This window comes from Pituophis catenifer, unplaced genomic scaffold, assembly GCF_029215685.1.
Source record: "Pituophis catenifer annectens isolate HBS135680 unplaced genomic scaffold, rPitCat1.0.hap2 SCAF_12, whole genome shotgun sequence".
Taxonomy (NCBI): domain Eukaryota; kingdom Metazoa; phylum Chordata; class Lepidosauria; order Squamata; family Colubridae; genus Pituophis; species Pituophis catenifer.
Genome location: NW_027256892.1, coordinates 13,887,771 through 13,908,586, shown reverse-complemented (window position 1 = coordinate 13,908,586; position 20,816 = coordinate 13,887,771). Strand labels below are relative to the sequence as shown.

The window sequence follows — 20,816 nt, the reverse complement described above, 5'->3', positions numbered from 1 at the left end:
TGGATGAGACGGCACCATATGCCTATCACTATGTTCCAGGAACGGGAGAATGTGGTCCCTTGCACTTAGCTCTTGTTTCAAATCAGGTCATTAGGAACTTTCTGGAATCTTCTTTTGCAGTATTAGAACTTGACTAGAGATTCAGGAGGAAAGGCGCTGAATAGTGTAGAAAGGTAAGATGATACAGGAGAAATGTGCAATATGTCAATCTCTTTCGTTTCATGATGTGCATTGTATTGTTAGTGAAAGTGTCAAAGATCAATCCTTCAGAAAGTTTTGAGTTGATTGTCTCAGGTAGTAGTGTCAGAAAGTTTAGCTAAACTTTTTTTGTGATCTTGTCTCTTCTCTTATTCACCTCACACAAATACAGAGTTCTTTAAATGACCCATCTAGGACACCTAGTGTTTTGAAAGAGCAACCACAGATGATGAATACATTTCTAATCTACGGGGCATGGATGGTCTTTCATCTATACTCAGGTATGTCTGTGAGGAAAACCAGAAAAAACTGCAATATAATTTTCAGTCTCAAAACCAACTCTTATCGTGTTATATGTCAACTATTCCACTCAAAACTGTTAGCTCTCTTTTCATCTAAGATGTTAGGTAGGATTTGATTAGCTAATAAAAGTCTAACATTAGAGTAACAAAAGCAACATTTTGCTTTTATTACTCCAGTAATGACTTCTTGATGATAGCACAAATATCCTATTAAAGGTTTAATGGCGCTTTTCAGGGCAAGGATATTTATTTTAGTAATACTGTACCTTGGGATTTGTGTCTCTAAGTCAGATGATAACAGCAGGCGATATCCCAAAGTTGTTATTTTCCTAAAGGCAAATGGAATTTCTTGTGGGTTTTGGTTTTTTTGGGGGGGAAATGTTTCACTTCTCATTGAAGAAGCTTCTTCAGTTCTGGATGATTGAGAATCTCCATAGATAGCAGATGATGTGCTTTTCTTCTTGACTATATAAAAATTTAGGCTGGGAAAAAGATTTCTTATTTTAATACTTCTGCATGACAGAAGGAACCCACTCTACACAGAGAAAAAGAAGATAAATCAAATAAGTTTGGAGCAGCAGTTAGTTCAAAGAGCAGTAAGTTAAATAAAATTATGCTCAGAAGCTACTTCTGAGATCAAGTAAGAACTTTATTCCACCAGATGACACACTTCCGAAACTCAGTGCCTTACTCGATGTGTTAGACTATAACTCCCAGCACCTACCAACCAGACTCACATCACATATCCAAACACAGAAAGTACACACTCGCAATCTCAAACTTTGTGAAGCTTCATCTGTAATTGTAATTTCTTGGAATAATTTTCACACTCCTCTCCACCTTCGTACCTTTTTCTGAAGCAAATGCTATCTGGTGTTTCCACTGTCTCAGGTCACTTCCAAAGGAGAATTGCTCTCCGGAAAATGAATTATGCTGGGCAGGAGAAGAAGCAGGTTGCTACACACTGAAACTCTACCTTTGTAAGTGTGCAAGATTAAATCTGTGAGTTAGATTTTTCTTCCTCCTCACTCAAAATCTAGATTTTCTGCAGCTTTTTGCTGAGAAATTTACTTTGGGGCAAGACAACATGATATAGGAGACTGGATTAATGTTACAAAGTTCTTATTATTCAGAGGATGACGATGAATTCAGTTTCCTGAATTAGCATAAAATTAGCATGATTTATTATTGATCATTAAAGGTATTTATTTATTAGGAATGGTGCGATGGCCTAGAGATGGAGCTCTCGCTTCACAATCAGGAGGCTGTGAGTTCAATCCTAGGTAGAGAGGCAGATCTTTCTTTCTCTGGGCACACTGAGAAAGATATCTATTGAATAAAACTCCGCATTGGCGGCAGGAAGGGCATCCGGCCATTAAAACACTCTTTTAGCTCCATTCAATTGGCTAGATTCCCCCCGCAAGGGATTAAGAGGTCGTTAAATGAATGATGAAGATAAAAGGTATTTATTTATTAAATTCATGTGTTACCCATCTCACTATCCAAAGTGTCTCTGGCTCAAGAGAAAAATTAATAAAGATTTTTTTAAAAAAAGATTAGAAAGCTTCCTTGGACTTTATATTAAAAGAAGAAAAGATTGAATTGATGATACATAAATTTGGGGATTAAAAAGATCAAAGAGAAAGAGGAAAGAGTAATTGGATACTTAAATTAGGGTGTCCACTATCTGAGCGGACAGTCCACTTTTTTCACATTATGTTCACTATTGTTTTTCACAAAATAGTGGACATTTTTTTTATTCAAAAGCTTTATGATGAAATGGTACGTAAGTTTTGTGAGTCAGAATTCCATGAAGTTTTGCACCATGTTCCAACATGTTGGTTAAGTTTTTTAAAGCGGTCGAAAGACTTCTTTTAAACTGGATACCTCTAAAATCATATTTCATTTCTCTTGGATCTGATGAGTGCCATAAGATTTTCTGGAATCTTATTTCGGATCAGGAAAATAAACTCGCAAAGGATGATGAACCAACAATTTCAGAATTGTATTTATATTTCATGCACTTCTTCATGTCAATAATGCAAGACACCCTACTGAAGCTGGAAAGCAAGAAAATTCTTGCATGTGATCTTCACATTATCATGTGTAAGCTGCGTGATTCTTTGCAAAAAAAATACGATGAGCAGTTTTTTTGGAATGAAAGTTTTATTTGCCTTACGTAAAAAACATTTGCCTGAGAATACCATGCAAAAGTTCAAGAAAGAAGCCCTCAACATGTATCAAAGAGCCATTGTGTACCTAGAAAAGTGGTATAATTTCACTGATTCAGTATATGAGACGCTAAGTTGTTTCAATCTAATTGATCACAATAATCCTCCAACTTTAGAAGAAATGACGAACATCTGGTTATTATCACCATGGTGAGAAGAACTTCCACCCAAAACTCTCTTCGATGAAATTTCTGCCTTAGAAGAAGTTTATGTTCATCTGCAGGGCGATTCATCCCTTGATAAGTGGACATATTTTTTCAAGAAAGAGCCAGCTCCGAGTTTACTGAAACTGTTCCAGTATTGTGCATCAATTCCGGTATCAAATGCAAACGTTGAACGAATTTTCAGCGTCATGGGAAATTTGTGGACTGACGAACGTAACCGACTGCTTGTACCATCAGTTCGAAGTGAACTTTGTATATTTTTTAATATTTCTCAACGTTGTACTGAAATTAAAGAATTATTCCTTAAACACAAAGAATTGATCAAAGCTGCACAGTCAAATAAAAAATACACACGACAGCAAAGTAAAATGTAATTTAATATTTTACATAATATTATAATATATTTGATGTTTTGAATTTTAAGTAAAGTTTTGAAGTGATTATTTTAATACGTGTTAAAATGTTTGTAAGAAAATATATAATTTAATTGTAATTTTTTAAAAATTTTTTACTACTTAACCCCCCCCCCCCCCCCGCTTGTCCGCTATTTTTTGGAAGCAGACCTGGCAACCCTATACTTAATGAGCAGAAAGAATGGTGGAAGTCATAATTCTGTGTTTTCTTTTTTAATTTCATTTCCTTATTTTCTATTACTCTTTGTTTTCTTATTCTTCTATTCATTCTTTATATACTTCTATTGTATTGAAAAATTCTAAAAACTTCTATTTTTTTTTAAAAGGAAAAAAACATGGAACCAGAGATTTGCTATTTATGCCCAACATAATTGGGTCATTTTAATTTCAAACTCTGGGGATAACAAAACAGATTTCCAGCTAATATCATAGAGAGGGATCAGGTACTTCGAATTATGACCGGTAAAGATCTTTTTTCCCTTTCTCTTTTCAGCAAAAACTTTGATCAGTTCTGAAGCTGGGTGCATGCAAGAATGTCACAGTTACAGAACCTACAGTCGTAAGATTTGGCATGAGGTTATTTGCTGCTTCACAGATTATTGCAATCCTTAAATCAGAAAGTGAAATCAAAAGGGTTTAGAGCAAGAGAAGCCCAGCATCGAAATATTTGCATGGACAGTGTGTTTCTTGTGCTCTTGCATTTTGCAGAAGTTTGGCTTGCAAAAGCCAGATGATCACCAGATAGGACCAATGAAAACTCCAACATTTTCTTATCATCTGCTGATAGTCTGCAGTTTTGTAAACCAAATATGGTATGCTTACAACTGTCAAGCTCAGTCACAATGACAAACTACTTCCTTACAGTTTAATAAAATAATGGGATTTTCAGGGGAGAACCTAAGGAAACTGGCTGGAAGTTCTTCCTGAAACAAATTGCAATTGCATCTTCATGAATTGATCACAAAGATCCTTTTACAAGAACATATTACAGAAATAGGATTTCAAGTTAAGTATAGATCCATGGACTTATGAAACATGGACACTAACCTCACAATTAGATTTAAACGCTAAGACTGGCACAAAGAGCCATGGAAAGATGCATACTCAGCATCACAAGACAAGATAGAAAGACCTGCACATGGATTTTAGGGAACAAATGAAAGTATACAATATCATCACGAGAGTAAAAGAGTTGAAATGGAAATGGGCTGGTCACATAGCAAGAAGAACTGATGGCAGGTGGACCAAGGCAGGCCTAGAATGGATCCCACTGGATAAAAAGCATCCCCTAACGAAACCTAAAAGAAGATGGATCGACGACATCAGCAAGTGTTGCAGGCCCAACTGGCAAAAGAAAGTTCAGGACCGTATGAGTTAGAAACATGCAGAAAAGGCCTTCATCCTGCAATAGACAGACAATGGCTAGAATGATGATGATGATAATAATGATGATGATGATGGATCCTGCCATATAGCTGCACTCAGAATGCTTCTTCTTGTTTGTTAGGTCTTATCTAGGTGCCCTTACATCACTTGACTTGAGAATCTTGACTTGAGCTTTCCTGGAAACCGTATAACTTCAACCACCAACACTGTCTAGATCTGTCTTAGTTTGCCAGCCATTATATACCCGACTCTCTTCCATTCAATAGTTCTTCCCAATATATACCAGTATTTGTGTGTGTTTTTTATGGTTCTGCTATTAACCACAAAGAACAGGTGGTGTTCTGACCCAGCCTTAGCAGAAACAAGAAACAGACTCCTTGCTCCAAAAAAACCTTCTTTCTTTAGCTACTATGAATTAAGGGCACTCACACACTGAAAAGTCCACGCAATAATCCTTCAAAGAGTTAACTGCAGTAACAAGCCTTATCAGTTTTCCTTGGGATAATTGCCAGGCTGGGAGCTTCCAGCCGCAAAGCTGTAAGTTATGTTCTGGCAAGCAGTCTCTGAGGCACGAACCACGATGAGCACATCTTCCGAAATCCTAACGGTTGTCTCCTACAACCAGCACTCCCCTTTCCTCCCAGCCGGAGGGGGGGGGGCATTCAGCATCCATGTGTGCCTTTCTTCCCGAGTTGACTATTTGTTCTCAGTTGTTCTCCTCTCCTAACAGCTCTGTGCATACATGCATCCGGAACAGGCCCCAGCTGTTCTTCCTCCCCACTTATCTCCGCCTTCGAAGGCACCTGCCTCTCCGGTGGCTGGAAAATGTTGGATGGCCCTGGCTCTATCTCTGCTTCTGATGCAGAGCACCCATCAGAGCTTTCCCCAGACTCCAGAACTGGCCCAAGTTCCTCCCCAACCTCCTCATCGTCCTAGTCTGCAGCCAGTTCCACTGGCAGCTGGTGGACCACAACAGGAGGTCTCTGTGTATCTGAATGTATGTGCAATAGCTCTGGACAATAGGACATTTCCACAATGACCCAAATCTATGGAATTAATAATTTGATTGTTGATTTATCTAGCAATATCTCATTTTGATTAAAACCAACTAAACTTTGTTTGAACAAAGCTCTGTATACTTAATCTCTTTCTGTGATGTTTCATAAACCAAGAATTCACGGGAGATATAAAAAACTGATTCTCAGCATAAAATAAATAATCTCACTCACAGTAGTTTATATAGCCTGCTTTCTTATATTATTTTCACAACAGAGTTTGTTTAACTGTGTTTCATTTAAAGCACAACTGTTTGAGTGAGTCCATATATAATGTGAAGCACAAACCATGATTTATAATATAGCTAGTGGTGGGTTCACACAATTGTTAAGTCAAAACCAGTCAAATCACCTACTGGTTTAGCATGATGTCAATCCATGAATTAGTAGGCTACTGATTATAAGTATCTTTATCTTCAGAATTAAATTCCACGGTATTTAATGGAATTTATTCCTTAGAATGTGTCTTTTCTATTGGAAATTACAGCTAAAGAAAGTATAAAAGGCATACAATTTTTTCACAATTGCCCCAAAACTAGCCATTAACATAGGCACTCTAACTCTACTAGATTCCAGCAATGAGTTAAAAGTCTTGATTAACTCCAGATAACATGACTGTGGACTTCCTGGTACAAGAGAAGAAGCAATTGTCTGAGCAGAAAGAAGGATGTAAATCAAATACAGGCAATCCTTGACTTACAACAATTCATTTAGTGGCCATTAGAAGTTACAATGGCACTGAAATATGTGACTTATGACCACTTTTCACACTTATGACCATTGCAGCATCCCCATGGTTACATGATTTACATTCGGATGCTTCCAACTAGTTCATATTTATGATGGTTGCAGTGTCCTGGGGGTCATGTAATCAGCATTTGTGATCTTCTGACAAGCAAAGTCAACAGGGAAGCCAGACTCACTGAACAACAGTGTTACTAATTTGACAACTGAAGTGATTCATTTAACAAATTTGGCAAGGAAAGTCATAAAATGGGGCAAAACTCACTTAAACAAATTTCTCACTTACCAACATACAGTAAATTCTGGGCTCAGTTATGGTTGTTGAAAGCACTACCTGTAAATAAGCAATACTGAAGGATTTAGTTTGACTTGTACATTATTGTGAACTCAATAGGCAAACCACAACTTGAAATTGTTGCAGTTGTTTAGAAATATTTCTTCTGAATTTGTCTATCTTGGAAGAAAAGTCTGATAGGCACTGGCATGATTACATTTTTAATCTATTCCTTCCCCAAAACCAATCAATTATACATGCTGCATGAAGAAATCTGAAGATGTTCTTTAGACAACTTATAACTATGCCGCCTTTGGTCTGACTTAAGCGTAGTACGTAAAATTATCTGCTGCAATGTCCTACCTGTCAATGACTACTTCAGCTTCAACCACAACAATACACGAGCAAATAATAGATACAAACACAAGGTAAACCACTCCAAACTCGATTGCAGAAAATATGACTTCAACAACAGAGTGGTCAATGCCTGGAATGCTCTACCTGACTCTGTAGTTTCTTCCCCAAACCCCCAAAACTTTCAAATTAGACTGTCTACTGTTGACTTCACCCCATTCCTAAGAGGTCTGTAAGGGGCATGCATAATTATTTATTTATTTTATTTATTTTGTCGCATTTCTATGCCGCCCAACTCCCAAGGGACGCATAAGCGCACGAATGTGCCTACCGTCCCTGTCCTAATGTCCCTTTATTCGTATCCATTTCATGTATCCATAATCATGTTTATACTTATATCTGTTATCTTATACACCCTTGACAAATAAAATAAATAAAAAAATTAAATTAAAATAAAATAAAAAAGATTTTAAAAGCTAGGGTTTGTTCAACAGGATAAGGGTCTATGTCTGTAGACAATATCAAGTTGTAATTGAAAGACACACCTCCTATTAAGTCACAGCCAGGGAAACAAAATACACAGTAAGGTCTCAAATTGTCCTTCTCTAATCATCCACAGTTGCTTTTCATGCAGTTGTAGGAAAAGTCAAACAGCTGTGCTGGTACATCATTTTAAAATCACAATACTTTTAATCATGGCTTATTGATTAGCTGACTTACACTGAGCCATAAAATATAATTTACAAGCAGAATGGCTGGATTCCCACAAGCTGATTCAGAGCCAAAGAAATGTTATTGTTAAAGATAAGATGGGAATCCAAATAATTGTAAAAATAAAATATTTTTTTTTTAAAAAAAGGTTTCCTTTGCTTGTATTCTTTCTCTGCAGTTCTGTAACCATCAATACAATATTATGCCATATGCTAATAAATACAGGTTGTATCTGCCTGGAATGTCCTCTTAAAGTAATAAGCTATGTTTGCACAATAAACTGGCACATAGATGCTGAGCTTCTGCTCCCTATACAGCTATGCTGGCTGGAGAATTCTGGGAGTTGAAGTCCATAAGTCTTAAAGCTGCCAAGTATAAAGACCTCTGTTCTAAAGAAGATCCCCAAAGGCTACACATACCTTGTGAAGCACATTTTTGAACCCCAGACTTAGGGTTGACTCTTCGGTTGTTTTGTTGCCAATTGTAATTAAGTCAATACATCATGGCTAAATTTGTCCCCCCCCTTCTTTTATAGAATGCTCTTCAGATACAGTATGTTGGGTTACAACTTCCAACCCCCAATCCACCAAAGGTACTGGAACCTAAAGATTAAGGTGGTGGCCACTGTAGAATAGTAAAATTGGAGAATACTGTCTTGAAGAAAGTTGGTTTATACCCTTCCCTAATTTGGGAGAGATTTGAGTAGGAGTGGGCTGGTTTTCTTTAAGACTGAAATTTTATTCTAGGTGCAAAGCTTACTTGATTGGCCTAAGGAGAAGTTAAACACCTGCCTTTCCTTTTATAAACGATATCTGTTCAAAGCTGGTTTGGTGGTTCTTTCTGAAACTTTGGTGAGTTACTTGCATGAAAATCTCATATTGTGCTGATCTGAACTAAAAAAAAATGGGGGAAAACTTATATATTCTTTTGTTTGTGCTTGGTTTTTAAACAAATTGCAATTTAATTTGTGGGGTTTTTTTTCCTTGTTTATTCAGCTGAAAATATTATCTAAAAGAACATTTAATTGAACTTGGGGTTCCCATTAAAAATTAAAATGGAAAGGAAAAAGAGACTGTGAGAGAGAAATTTTGGGGGGAAGTTAACTTGGATAAAAGGTTAACTTGCAGGTTCACCTAGTAACAGGATAACTTGGATACCATTGCAATAGATTGTGTCAGGGACCTAAGACTTTTACCCAAAGTTTCATAATGTGGATATTTGACCTTTGGAAGTAGTTATTTTCAAAATATTCATTTGAGATAATTTCTTTTAAAATGTATTAAGAAGTGAGAGCATGGTTTTTCTCAAGAAATGTTTTATAATGTTACCTTGAAATGGTTTTATTTTATTCCTGAACTCTATTGTAGTTGCACTCTTATGTATTATTTGCAGGTGAGTAAGATGAGCCTAAGACCCAAAGGTGCTTTTTCAAGAGGCAACTGGACTTCCTTGTTTTTCTTTGAAGACATTTCGCTTCTCATCCAAGAAGCTTCTTCAGTTGCCTCTTGAAAAAGCACCTTTGGGATAACTATGACCTGGGTGACTGAGAATCTCCATAGACACGAGCCTAAGACATTTAGCCACTGAAAATAAATCTACACTGCTTTTGCACAACTCAAACTGCAATTAAATTCCCAAAGAAGCAAGTTGGGGTACTATTTCTCACAGCTCTGAAGCTTTTGCAATACATTTTGAATGGTACATCTGCTAACTGTCCAGAATTTACACAGTCTCTTGTCTTTGTCTTTTGAAGAGGATCTTCCTTGAAGCAATGGCCTTGGAAGCCAGCTCTGCTACCAATGAGAGTTTTTGCTCTGAAAAGCCTGTTTGTGTAATCTGGGGTAAGAAATGTTTTCTCTGGATTTGATCTAAACCAGAGGTCTTCAAACTTGGCAGCTTTAAGACTTGTGGACTTCAACTCCTATGCTGGCTGGAGAATTCTGGGAGTTGTAGTCCACAAGTCTTAAAGCTGCCATATTTGAAGACCTCTGATTTAAACTAAGCCATCCACAGGAGAAAATGAGTTGGCCAACCAACTTTCTAACATCTCCTTTTTCTGTTCAGGATGTCAACTCAACAGGGAGAATCCAGTCTATACATTTGATACTCCAGAAGAGTGGTCCTGTGAGCAGCAGTTAGCTCTAAGAACAGTAAGTGAATAGCTGGTCTTTTGTTTAAAGGAGATGAAATCCAAGGGGTTGGAGGCAGTGGTGAAATCCAATTTTTTTTTTACTACCGGTTCTGTGGGCATGGCTTGGTGGGCATGGCGTGGTGTGTGTGGCTTGGTGGGCATGGTATAGAAAGGATATTGCAAAATTTCCATTTTCATCTCACTCCAGGGGAAGGATACTGCAAAATCCCCATTCCCTCTCCATTCCTGGGAGAAGGATATTGCAAGGTCTCCATTCCCATCCCACTCTGGGGCCAACCAGAGGTGCCATTTGCCAGTTCTCTGAACTACTCAAAATTTCCACTACTGCATCTCCAGAACCTGTCAGAACCTGCTGGATTTCATCCCTAGTTGGAGGTCAAAATGTTCTTCACCAGTCTCTCTGCTTCACATCTATTTTCTTCTCACTGCCTCCTACATCAGTGGTTTTCTTTTCCTCTGCTAATATCAAATTACAATGGAATGCAAAGCGTTGAAATAATTTTGAGGCTTATATTTTAACAGCTTAGTTTCATAGCATTCCATTAAAAAAAAGTTATCAATTTGGGGCATTTTGAATACTGAGTTATAGTTTCCTCCTTCAAAAGACTCTGGGTGAGGAGTTTCTATGTTTGTGAATCTCCAGAGAAAAATTACAGATATGAAAGTCAGGTTTTTAACTCTTGCATAGGTATAAGGCTTAGTGTGCATTTTTTCTTTATATTTCTTTATGGAATATATGTGGGATGCATGTAGACACACAATGAGGAAAATCGATAGCGTAGAAATACTGTAAGCAGTAAATAAACATTTTTTTCTTAATCATAACCAATCATAACCAGTTCCCCCATTCAAATGGTGAGGAATATTTCTGCCTTATTTACAAAATTCAGTGGTGTATAACTGTATAAAAAGTCTTGCTAAGAGTTTATATTGTGCGGTAATGATACAGTGGAATGGTTTGCTTAATAAATCTTTTCCTGTTGGTTAATGACTGCAATAAAGTTATTTTTTAAAGCCATAGTGGTGCAGAGGTAAGAATGCAGTATTGCAGGCTAACTCACTGCTCACTCTAGGAGTTCAATCCTGACTGGTTTAAGGCTGACTCAACCTTCCATCCTTCTGAGGTCAGTAAAATGAGGTCCCAGATTATTTGGGTCAATATGCTGACTCTGTAAACTGCTTAGAGAGGGCTGTACAGCACTATGAAGCAGTATAAAAGTCTAAGTGCTGTTGTTATTTGAATTAATATAAACCTTAAACATTGGTTTATACATTAGAACAGAGGTCTTCAAACTTGGCAGCTTTAAGACTTGTGGACTTCAACTCCCAGAATTCTCCAGCCAGCATAGCTGGAGAATTCTGGGAATTGAAGTCCACAAGTCTTAAAGCTGCCAAGTTTGAAGACCTCTGCATTAGAATGACACAAGTTTATGCAACATATTAAGTCAAAACTTCAGTCAACTCATCCTCAGAAGCTATACATCTAGGATTTATGAGGGCTAAACTGGACTTATTTCTTGGTCAGAGAATGTCGGGGGTGAGAAACTGTCTCCAGAACACTTTATTCAGAAATAATGAGGGTCCTTAAGATATTGTTAGCCTTGGTTAGCCTTGGTGACTCTGCTTTTCTTTCAAGTAGATCTGCCTTGGGGAAAATGCCAAGGATGAATTCCATGTTGTAGAGATCTTGCCGCCAAAGAATAGCACCAATTCTACTCCAGTGCGTATTGCAACCTTGAAACTTTCTATACTTCCAATGGTGAGTGATATCATAATCACTATTTTTTTAGAATTTCTCATTTGGTAGATCAATCGAAACACCTTCTTTTCCTCTAAAGTTTTCTAGCATCCATAGTTGTACTCTTTAAAACATTTATCTTGTGTAGTTCAGCTATAGTGCCTCTTTTACCTCATCCAATAGATGCAACAATAGACTTTGCTAGCCACTGTTCAGTCAGTATTAACAGAGTTGGAAGGGACCTTGTAGGTCATCTAGTCCAATCCACACCCAAGCAGACCTTACACCATTTCTGACAGATGTCTCTTCTTGGAAGCTTCCAGTGATGAAGCTCCCACAACTTCTGAAAGCAACTTCTGTTCCATTGGTTGATTGCTCTCATTGTCAGAAAATTTCTCCTCATTTCCAGGTTCAATCTCTCCTTGTTCAGTTTCCATCCATTATTCCTTGTCTGGCCTTTGGGTGCTTTGGAAAATAGCTTGACCCTCTCCTCTCTGTGGCAGCCCCTTAAATATTGGAACACTGCTCTCCTCCCCTGGTCCTTCTCTTCACTGCAACTGTTCACGTATGTTTTAGCCTCCAGTCTCCTAATCATCTTGGTTGATCTTCTCTGCACTCTTTCTAGAATCTCAATATTTTTTTTATAGTGTGGTGACCAAAACTGGATGCAATAATCCAGGTGTGATTCTACCAAGGCTTTATAGAGTGATAATAGTACCTCCCTTGATCTTGATTGTATCCTTCTGTTAATGCAATTTAGGATTGCATTGGCTTTTTTGGCTGTCAAGTTAGTATTAATGGTTTTTGTATTTTTGCTTAATTGAAATGTTGAATAGCTTCTCAGACTATGAATTTTTATGTTGTCTAGGCTACTCTAGCAGGGCTTGATTTGACTCCTCCCATCACATTTAGGCTAAAATCAGGATCTGGACCTGTGTACCTTGCTGGACAACATGTAACAGGTAAAATCCAAAGCCCTTGAGACAATCTGAAGTTGATCTTGGCTTCTATTAAGTGAGTCTTCAGATCAGCTCAAATATGTTTATATATATAAACATATATATATAAATATATATATTTATATATATAAATAATGTTTTTCTTCTAGCCAGGTTTTCCCTACGTAACCAACCAGAACCGAGTAGATGTGATTCTACTGAGCTGGAGCTACAAAAAACCTTGGTTACATAGGGAAAACCTGGCTAGAAGAAAAACACACACACACACACACATATATATATATACACACAAACCATTTTATACCATATATATATATTGGAGCTGAAAGGCGAAAGGGAGCAGAATGTCCCCTCCCACATGCTGAGGTGTCTCGATAGAAAAATACTTAATCTTTCCCCTGGCTCAAGCTGATGAAGGGAAGAGAACTTGTGGCTCAGAAGGTTAATTCAACTGCCTAACATGCAGGAAGCCCAAGTTTGAATCCGAGTAAGGGTATGGCTAGCTGATGAAAGGTAAAAAGCTTGAAATAGATCTATACTAGTTTCCCTTTATTTCTTTATCAGCAAAATATAAGTTTGATTTATATACATACATTATATATATACATTACACACACACACACACACACACACACACACTGTATATATACACATACATACAAATATCCGCGAAAACCTCAGAAAACATATATATATATTTTCTGCTGGTTAATGACTGCAATAAAGTGATTTGAATTTTGAAAACATATTTGTCTAATATGCTATCTATAGCTCCTTTGCTGATTGGTTTAAGACTCGGTTCATACATTGTATAGATATATGTTTGGATTGATTTGGGATTAATATACTGTGGGAACTCAGCAACTGTAAATTAGAAACTATCAGTGAACTATAAACTATATGCTAATATATTTTATGAATAAAAAGTGATCATAGTTTTAATAACAAACCATGGCTGGTTGTAATCTACAAATCCAACTTGTGTGTTTATGCATGAAAACCAATGTAGTATAGTGGTTAAGGTGCTAGATTAGTAGCACATTTGAGTCCTCCTTTATATACAGAATCTGGAAGAGTGACTTCAGGATATTCACTTTCTCAGTTCTAGACTGGGGAAATATATATCCACCAACCCAGATTATATCAGCATAGGATATTGCAGTCAATAACAATCTAGAGACCTTCATCCAGTAATAGATTGGTTTGGGCTGAAGATATGTAATCCAGGCCTAGCAAAGATTTAATGCAAATATTAAATGCATGAACTTCAGCCCTTCCTCCCATTACCTTTGCTAGGAAAAATCTGCAAGAAAAATATCTAAACCAGATTTAGTTGAATCTTGAGCCTTATATTGGAACATCAACTATATTTAGTAGATTATTGTTTTTCAGCAGTTCTCCATGATTGCTGTAAAACTATAAATGGAAATGATTTGGCTGGATAAGGTATCCAAAAACAGAATCGAGCTGATTTAAATAATCATGTTGCTCTGCAAAAAGGGATTTATTGTGGATTGTGATCTGACAATTTAGGGGTTCACATGTGTGGTAGAAACAACTTCTAAACATCTGAAGGTCTGGATATCAACTTCCCAGCTTTAGTTGGTTTATTAGGAATGGCAAGTTCTCAGAACTGATTTCTGCATGTAGAATTGAAGACATGATAACAAAAAAATGCAGACTGAGTATAGCTAATCCCAAAGGTGTTTTTTTCAAGAGGCACTTTCTGGTTTTTCTTTAAAGACTTTTTGCTTCTCATCTCATACTCCTTGCAGACAGCTGATTATTTGCATTCTTTTAGCGGGTCATTAAGGTCACCTGGAGGTTTATCTGTGTCATCAGAGTCACCTTAATGGTGCAAATGAGTGTGTGAAGCCGCCTTGGAACGGTTGAAAGGACTGTGTTGTAGACTGGAGATAGATGATGTTGTATCCCTCCCTCCCTCTCTGTTGAGAGAGGGTTGTTTAATTTTGACATAATGGCCTCTTTAACCCCTCTTTCAAACCAGCAGTCCTCTCTGTCCAAAATAGGGACTTTGCTGTCTTCAAAAGAGTGGCGTTTGTCTTTTAAATGCAGATGGACTGCTGAATCTAATCCTGATACGTTTGTTCTTTTATTTTGTGCCATGTGTTTATGGAGTGGTTGTTTCGAAACAAACTCTTGAAAAAAGCACCTTTGGGACAACCATGACCTGGATGACTGAGAATCTCCATAGACATTTAGAGTTTACTAATGTTCCATTTCATACGTCCTTTAAAGAAAATTGTCTCTTGCTGCAGTCAAGGCTGTTTTCTTAAAACTAGCAACATCTATAGCTCAGTTTATTCTTGCAGTTGGCTTGCAGTGGAATGGAGATGAGGATCAGGGGAGAGAGTCTTCTTCTTCATCATCACAGCAAAGTGATGACTCAGAAACCTCTTCCACGGAAGAATCGCCTGTAAAACCTGTGAAACGTCCATCCAGCAAGCATGTGCCTTCAACCAAGAAGGGACAAGAGCCACCTGTTCAGGAACCAACTCTGGTAAAGCTAGGAAGAAACAATTAGATTCTAATGCACAAGTTGGCAGCCTATAAATTGATTCAGCTGTTTTTCATATAAGAGGCCTTCATCCTGCAATGGATAAATAATGGCTAAAATGATGGTGATGATTTTATATATCTCAATCTACCTATGTACCTATGTATGTACCTCTCTGTCTCTGTCTCTGTCTCTGTCTCTCTCTCTGTGTGTGTCTCTCTCTTTCTCTCTCTTTCTGTCTCTTGTCTCTTTCTTTCTTTCTCTCTCTTTCTTTCTCTTTCTCTCTGTCTCTGTCTCTCTCTCTTTCTCTGTCTTTCTTTGTCTCTCTGCCTCTCTGTCTCTGTCACTCTCTGTCTGTCTCTCTGTCTGTCTCTCTCTCTGAGTGTCTGTCTCTCTGACTCTCTCTGTCTCCATATCTCCATCTCCTCCTCCTCCTCCTCCTCCTCCTCCTCCTCCTCCTCCTCCTCCTCCTCCTCCTCCTCCTCCTCCTCCTCCTCCTCCTCCTCCTCCTCCTCCATCTCCATCATCTATCTCTCTATCTCTGTCCACATACAATGGCTAAAATGATGATTTATATCTAAAATCATCATTTTAGCCATTATTTAGCCATTGACTATGCAGGTAATCCTTGATTTACAACTTACAATGGCACTGAAAAAGTGACTTATGATCATTTTTCACACGTTTGACAGTTGCAGCATCCCCATAGTCATGTGATCAAAATTTGGATGTTTGGCAACTGTCTGGTGTTTATGATGTTTGCAGTGCCCCAGGATCATGCTGTTCTCTTTTGCGACCTTCCAACAAGTAAAGTCAATTGGGAAGGCATTTAACAACTGTGTTACTGACTTAACAACTGCAGTGATTCAATTAACAACTGAGGCAACAAGGTTGTAAAATGTGACATAATTCAATTAACAACTTTCACACTTAACAACAGAAATTTTGGGCTCAACTGTGGTTGTAAATTGAGGACTACCTGTGTATAGTTAGAGGACCTGAAATTGAGGAAGACGCATACCACCCATAAGGGTGAGAACGGAATGTTTAATATATAATTTATATGAAATAACCCTGTGACCAGTGGTGGGATTCAAGTAATTTAACAACCGGTTCTCTGCCCTAATGATTTCTTCCAACAACCAGTTTGCCAAACCGCTCAGAAAGTTAACAACCGGTTCTCCCAAAGTGGTGCGAACTGGCTGAATCCCACCACTGCCTGTGACCCACTGAATGATCCTTGGACAGAATGCAGTCTGATGTGACCAGAATGAACATTAAATTTTAGGCTGAACTATTTTTTTTACCTCAATGCTGAATGATCATGTGATCATCTAAGACAAGTATATCTCATACATAGAAAAATAATTATACTGGCAAATAAACTCCAAGTCAATATTTACTTACCTGAAAGGATAAACAGAAGGATCATAGGCAAACAAAACAGTGGGAGCAAGAGAGATTTCTGACTTCCTGTAGGCTTCCCCAGTGACTTTGCTAGTGGGAAGCTGTCAAGAAGCATCAGAAGCAGTAGTGGGTTTCAAAAATTTTTACTACTGGTGCAGTGGACATGGCTTGGTGGGCGTGGCAGGGGAAGGATACTGTAAAATCCCCATTTCCTCCCGATCAGCCAGGACTCGGGAGGTAGAGAATAAATGGGGATGGGGCCAGTCAGAGGTGGTATTTACCGGTTCTCCGAACTACTCAAAATTTCCACTATTGGTTCTCTAGAACTGGTCAGAACCTGCTGAATACCACCTCTGATTAGAAGTCATGATCATATGACTGCAGGGATGCTGCAATGGGCACAACTTGCCCAACAAGTGAATAAAACTCATCTGAACATTGTGGAAATTTCAGTTCTGCAGGAGTAATGGCTCTCAGATTTTTTTTAATGCATTCTTTAATTTAACAGATTTTGATTAAAACATTATTGCGGTATAATGCACTCAAGTACCCAAAATTCAATTATGTGACTGTGTGTGTGTGTGTGTGTGTGTGTGTGTGTGTGTGTGTTTGTTGGCAGCTATTGTAACTTTGAAATTGGGTTGTAAGTAGCTTTAGTGGAGTCTGTTGTAACTTAAATTGGTTGCTTGAGTGATCGATTGTACGTTGAGGACTCCTGTTTTAAATGTCCATGAGTGGCATCTCTATGCCCATGTAACTGTGAATGCCTTGGCTTTTTCCTACAGACAAAAAAAGCAAACAGAGGAAGGAAGCCTACTGCTAAGGGGGAACTGCGGCTTTAAATTCCTGCAGAAGGTGAAATAGATGTGGCTTCCTTGAACCCATTTGATGGAGATGGAGACCCTTTTCAAATCCAAAGAGGTTCTCTGTAGAAGGAGCTTCTTCCAGTATTTATTTTCACAAGTCATTCACTTGGATATGGGCACTTTATCTCTAAACAAAAACCTATAAGATGAAACCTTGTTTTCAAACCTTTGAATTTCTGGAAATTAGAAGTTTTTTCTCCTAACAGAAAATGAATGGTTATAAAAACAATAATGTGTGCATGATTTAGGAATGGTCAAGCCTCATTTTCAACTTCAGGAACTGTACGAGAAGCCATTAGAAAGTAAAATATGTATCTTCTTCTACCTTTGCTTCTTCCGTGCGATCTAAATTTGACCAGTAGAATAAGTTGGCAAGATCTGAGCTGCAAAATGGAACCAGTGCAATGGAGGAAAAAGAATGCTATAAACCAGTAGAGTTTTGGCAGAAGGACACAGATTGATGCATTTGGAAAGGGATGAATACATATGTCACTATGTTCTTGTAAAAGAATTAAACATTCACATCAATATGGTTTGTGGCCTTTTTTTGAGGGGGCAAAACTCTGAGAAAGATTAATGTAAATATATTTTTGAGTGAAAAAAGCTAGACTTTCAGCCACAGCAGGAATTAGGATGATAGGATAAGAATACATTCTATGGAGACGTTCAAGGATACCCATTTCAACCATGAGTTACAGAGAACCAAGAACCCCTCATAAGACAGAGAATTTTTCTGAAATGTGCTACTTTTTACCTCAGATCATTCAAACGCTGTTAACTGGGCAATTTGAAGGTATAAGTTGGGCACAATATAGTCTTCAATTGCTTTGGAAAAGGTTCAAGTGTAAACATAAGATACAATTTTATCAATATGAATACAGTATCTCTGGGTGAGTCTAATTTTAATGTATTTTCCAGTTGATTAAGAAAGGTTTCATAATGTCTTGCTCAAGCATTCAGGTGTAGCCTACAATGAGGCGCAGAACATACTGCACCAGGCTATGGCTGATTCTGGACAAAATGAAATGTGAAAGACAAAAATTAATCTCAGATAAATGGGGGTGGATAACAGTACCGTTATCTCACATTTAGTTGTCCCACATTGAATTGTCCCACATTGAGTTGGCTGTGCCAAGCTGTCTCATTCCACCTAGAGGGTGCCATCCCAATGATATCATTCACTTAACAACCGCAGGGATCTAATGTCTCAGATATCAGCTAAGAATGATCTACACTGTGGCGCAGTAATACTATCATCCCATCCAGTGGTGGGTTTCACTTACTTTTGCTACCACTTCGCTTGCGTGCATGTGCTCGCTTTGCTCACTTGTGCACCACTTCTGCGCATGCGCAGAACATATTTGATGATATCTGGGCAGGTGGGCGAGCCTTCTGCTGCTGCTACTACCAGTTCGCCCAAATGGGGGCAAACCAGTAGCAACCCACCACTGATTCCATCTCTCCAAGTGCCACAGATTCTGCAATACATTTAAAACTGGGCTGTGCACTTTCTATTGGCTTCTAGGCAGTGGTGGGATTCAGCCAGTTCTCACCACTTCGGGAGAACCGGTTGTTAACTTTTTGAGCAATGTGGCAAACTGGTTGTTGGAAGAAATTATTAGGGTAGAGAACCCATTGTTAAATTACTTGAATCCCACAACTGCTTTTAGGAGATGTTCCACATTCCTGATTTATGTTCAACCTGTTATTGACGAATGCTTAAAATGATAAGTGTGCAAGAACAAACCAAAATAATGTAAAAATTATTAGAATATTCTGAGCCTACAAAAATAAATGGAAGGTTGAATTTTAAAATGGAGGTTAGCTGTTGGAGGTCACCATTTGGAGAGGAAAAGCAGCAGAATAGGGAATAGAAGAAAGAGAATTTTTCTTAAATATGCTCCTTTTTGCCTTAGTTCATCTTTCTGCTATTCATATGTTGATTTCAAGGCATATTTTTGGTCCAAGAAAATCTCCAATTGCTTTGAAAATGGTACAAATGTATCATAAGAAACACAGACTAGAGAAGACGAGTCCTATCAGAACTTGAGTCTTACCAATAGGAGCATAATATCTGTGACTGAATCCAATTTCAGTGCATTTTCTGGTCGATTAAGAAGTTTTTCCTAATGTCTTACTCAAGCATTCAGGTGTAGCATACAATGAAGCACAGAACATACTGCACCTGGCTATTGCTTCTTCTTGGTCATAAGATTTTTATTGTAATATTGGAGCACTTATAACACCACCTTGGTTATCCAGAGAACTTACATCCATCTGTGACTTGCCCAGAAAGTACATCTGTGTGAGTTGTAGTACTGACTTCAATAACAGGTTAGGATCATCTTCATCAATTCTATCAAAGTTCCATCAAAATCTTTCATCTTATTTCAAAGCAACAAGTGCTGGAAGAAAAGAAACCATGGGAAAGATTTTGTGGTTCTCGATTGCCATCCTTCTGTGCTCTGCCTTCAGTGAGTAGCCAAAATTAGACCTATGACCTTATTGCCACAATAAGTGTATTTTTGGGTACTGTACTCCCTTTGTTTTGTCCATGATTGAGCCATAAACCATGTGTCCCACTGCTTCTAAGTGAGCGTATGTTTTCTGAAGGCAGGGTGGGGGTGGGGGGTGGGGGGTGGGGGAGTAGGTCCCATATTTTTAATTGTTTGACAGTTGTAATGTGACTTAATTGATGGGAAGTTTCCACTCAGTTCTACAGCTTAAAAATGAGTAGAAAAAAGTGGTGGAGATCAATCTTTTACTTCAACGTCTGATGAGTACAACCAGAAATGGAACAACAACAAAAAAACTTCAGAGTAACAGTTGAGAGTCCAGAGCTTTTAAGCCCTGTTGGAATCACCACAATTTATTTTTTTTGTTAAAACATGCTCACCATAGCAAAATACACAGTTGAATATTTCAGTTCCATAAAGTGAAACTGCTCTTGAAGACCAAGTGGGGCTTTAAGTACCATGGTAATCTGACACTACCCAGTTTAAATATCATGGAAATGAATATTCTTTAATTCTATAGCTATAGTAATTAATTATATTGATACATCCTAGATTTTGTTGCTTCTCTTTTCAACAGCTGAAGGTCTTACCTGTTTTAAATGCTACCGTTATAAAGTGGGAGTTGGCTGTAGGAGTGCACCTCAAACAACTTGTATTGCTGAACTAGGTCAAAAGTGTAAAATTATAAACACTTTTTTAGGTATGTATGCTTCTACTTAAAATATGATATTATTCAGATAAAACTATTCTCTCTGTGGATGTCACACAGTTTCCAATTAAAATACAGTAGAGCATTTACGACACCCTTGCTTTTCTGTGCTCTGGATA

The 20,816-nt window shown here is 37.9% G+C and overlaps 1 protein-coding gene across 1 annotated transcript; it reads left to right on the top strand.

Annotated features, from left to right (window-relative positions):
• The first annotated feature begins 9,603 nt into the window (after window positions 1–9,603).
• On the top strand, window positions 9,604–17,448 carry NPM2 (nucleophosmin/nucleoplasmin 2). Its single transcript, XM_070952599.1, has 6 exons — window positions 9,604–9,673; window positions 9,897–9,982; window positions 11,624–11,743; window positions 12,591–12,684; window positions 15,015–15,202; window positions 17,392–17,448. The coding sequence occupies exons 1-6, from the start codon at window positions 9,604–9,606 to the stop codon at window positions 17,446–17,448; spliced, it is 615 nt and encodes a 204-aa protein (XP_070808700.1).
• Window positions 17,449–20,816: the final 3,368 nt, after the last annotated feature.